This window comes from Salvelinus namaycush, chromosome 15 (assembly GCF_016432855.1).
Source record: "Salvelinus namaycush isolate Seneca chromosome 15, SaNama_1.0, whole genome shotgun sequence".
Classification (NCBI taxonomy): Eukaryota; Metazoa; Chordata; class Actinopteri; order Salmoniformes; family Salmonidae; genus Salvelinus; species Salvelinus namaycush.
The window spans coordinates 26,147,297-26,150,440 of record NC_052321.1 but is presented as its reverse complement, the minus strand read 5'-3'; the positions used below and the strand labels follow the sequence as shown (position 1 = coordinate 26,150,440).

At 51.2% G+C, this 3,144-nt stretch overlaps 1 protein-coding gene across 1 annotated transcript; it reads left to right on the top strand.

Moving 5' to 3' along the window:
• Positions 1 to 398: 398 nt before the first annotated feature.
• On the top strand, positions 399 to 2,234 carry LOC120060018 (leucine-rich repeat and immunoglobulin-like domain-containing nogo receptor-interacting protein 2). Its single transcript, XM_039009088.1, has one exon. It carries the CDS (start codon positions 399 to 401, stop codon positions 2,232 to 2,234), a length of 1,836 nt encoding a protein of 611 aa, XP_038865016.1.
• The last annotated feature ends 910 nt before the right edge of the window (positions 2,235 to 3,144 follow it).

Sequence of the window (3,144 nt, the reverse complement as noted above, 5' to 3'; positions counted from 1 at the left end):
TGAACGTCATAGCACATTTTTTCCATGAAGCATATTGCTTTGTGTCAATGCACTTGATTTGATTTGAATTTAATTTGACAGAAATCTGCTGATAAAGGAAGTGATAAAGTGTTGATAGTGTGATAGGAAAGAAAGTGTTAGAAAGGATGGAGTGAGAGCAGGAGATGGGGAACAGGTGAAGAGAGACGGAGGGTGGGGGGAAAGAAAGCAGCAGGGGGAAAGCTTTGTTGGCAGTAATGCTTTTTATAACAAACAGTGCTATTTTGCATGAAAATTAATATTAGGTATTCTAATGTGCTGCTCTTTGTGTGTGTTTTTGTGCTGCAGGGCTGTACCGTGATGGTGGTCTGCATGGATACCAAGCTGTGCCGTGACAGAGGGCAGCGTGGGTAAAAGTCATGCGGCGCTCTGCCCTGTACCACTGCTATCCTCTTCTGGGCGGGGCTCTACTGCTCCTGCTGGTTAGCTGCGTCCTGGGTTGCCCCGCTCGCTGCGACTGCTCCGCCCAGACCAAGTCAGTCAGCTGCCACCGCAAGCGACTGCCTACCATCCCCGAGGGCATCCCCATTGAGACTCGGCTTCTGGATCTGAGCAAGAACAAGCTGCGGAGCATTACACCGGACAACTTCTCCTCCTTCCTACAGCTCGAGGATCTAGACCTCAGCGATAACCTGATAGGCGTGGTCGAACCGGGCTCCTTCAAATTTCAGCTCTCCCTGCGCTCGCTGAACTTCCACAGCAACCTCCTCCAGCTGGTCCCCGCCGGTGTGCTCTCTGGCCTGGCCAACCTCACCAGTCTGGACCTCAGCCACAACCGGTTGGTGGTGCTGCTGGACCACGGCTTCCAGGATCTTCGGAGGCTGATGTCCCTGGAGGTGGGTGACAATGAGCTGGTGTTCATCTCCCAGAGGGCCTTTACTGGCCTGCTGGGCCTACAGAGCCTCACCCTGGAGCGCTGCAACCTGACTGTTGTGCCCACTGATGCCCTGGGGCACCTACACAGCCTGGTGGAACTCCGCCTGCGCCACTTGGGCATTGGTGCCCTGAAGCCCTACTCCTTCAAAAGACTTCCCCACCTTCGCCACCTGGAGATTGACTACTGGCCCTGGCTGGAAGTCTTCCCCGCTCTGTCGCTACACGGTCTCAACCTCACCACACTCACTGTCACCAACACTAACCTGTCCTCTTTTCCCGGCCCTGCTCTACGCAACCTGCCCTACCTCACGCACCTAAACCTATCCTTCTGCCGCATCCAGCACATCCAGCAAGGGGTGCTAGACAAGCTTCCGCGACTGCAGGAGTTGCACCTGCGAGGGGCTCAGCTGGCTTACATTGAACCCCTGGCCTTCCTGGTACTCCCAAACCTGCGCATGTTGGATGTGTCGCACAACCAGCTGGACTCTGTGGAGCAAGCTGTGTTTGCGTCCCCTGACAGCCTGCAGACGCTGCTTATGGGGGGGAACCCTCTGGTGTGCGACTGCCGGCTCCTATGGTTGCTGAGTGGCCGGAAGCCACCCTTGCTGCAGCTCCCTGACCCCCAGCCTGAGTGCAGTGCCCCTGAGCGCATCCGTGGGAAACCCTTGCGGGACCTCAAGGAGCCGCTGGTGTCACGGTATGTGACCTGCACCAAGCCATGGATCGGGCCCAACACCACCCAGCTGCTGCTGGCAGACGAGGGGCAGCCTGTCTGGCTCAACTGCATAGCAGACGGGGCTCCTCGGCCATCCATGGCCTGGGTGACGCCACACAGACGCTATGTCACAGCCAAGAGCACCGGGAGGGTGACAGTCCATACCAACGGCACCCTGGAGATTAAGGCTGCGGAGCTGCACGACAATGGTGTGTACCTGTGTGTGGCCAGTAACGCGGCGGGCAATGCCAGCATGTCAGCCTCGCTGGCTGTGAAGAGCCTGGGCATCAGCGATAGATCGCTCTACACCAACAAGAGCGGTCTCCTGGCGGACTCCAATGGGACCTGGGCCAACGGCACCCTCCTGTACAATATGACAAACCCCATAGACCTGAAGACCATCATCATCTCCACAGCCATGGGCTGCCTGTCTTTCCTGGGCGTGGTCATCTTCTGTTTCCTCCTCCTGTTTGCCTGGAGTCGTGGGAAGGGAAGGCACAAGAGCAACTTCGACATTGAGTACGTTCCCCGCAAATCGAATGGGACAGCAGCGGAGGCAAATGAGACAAGCGGGCCCAGACGAGTCAACATGAAAATGATTTAAATTTACAAACGGACCAACACATATGATAGTAACAAACAAAATACAGTGCATATCATTTTCAAAGTTTTCTTTGATACAGTGGAGTTGTGAAAATGAAAGTGATGTACCGATATAGTGGTGTTGATATGAAGGTGATCTAGTGATTCAGTGGACATGTTGATATAATAGTGATCTATGATACTGTGGAATTGTTTATATAAAATGATGTTATCATACAATACACTGGATATAATACTATATAGCCCACATATCAATGAGAGTGAGGCAGTGATACAGCGCTGGGCCTGTGCTACGCTGGTGATGTGATGACTAATGATGTTGTAGACTCGGCGTGACACCAAGGTGAGAAAGGAAGTGTCTGGGAGTGACAAGGGAGAAGTTGAGATGACAGTGGAGCTGTCATTGCTCTATCATGTCTGGAGAAAATTGTGTCTAATAACCATCTAAGCAGCAGGTGTGTTTGTTGAGTAAAATGTAGTGTTACGTATGTTTGTATGCACATGCAAATCACTACGAACAATATCCAAGAGACCTGCTTCATAAATATTTTCAAGTGTTCCCCTTTGTACCACCTCAAGATATGCATAGCGGGATTTTGGCAACTCGAGCTTCAACTGAAGGAAAATGTATACACACGATATTTACAACTTCAAGTGGGATTTCAGCTAAAAGCACTAGAAGAACTCAAGGTATCTTCCTGCTGAAGAAATAGTAGCAGCTGAAAATTTTGGTTATTGCTTGGAAAAACACAGATGATAAATATCTTATGTTAAATCCCCTTTTATTACATTATAAATCAATTGCAGATTTTCCTGCCAGCAAAATCCCTTGATGTAATGAAAAATAAACGGTCAGTGACTAGACTAGACACAATAGCAAAGATTTACTGGCCGATGTCCCCTTTGAACAG

Coding starts and splice junctions, on each gene's coding strand:
- LOC120060018 (XM_039009088.1), top strand. CDS start 399: ATGCGGCGCTCTGCCCTGTACCACTGCTATCCTCTTCTGGGCGGGGCT.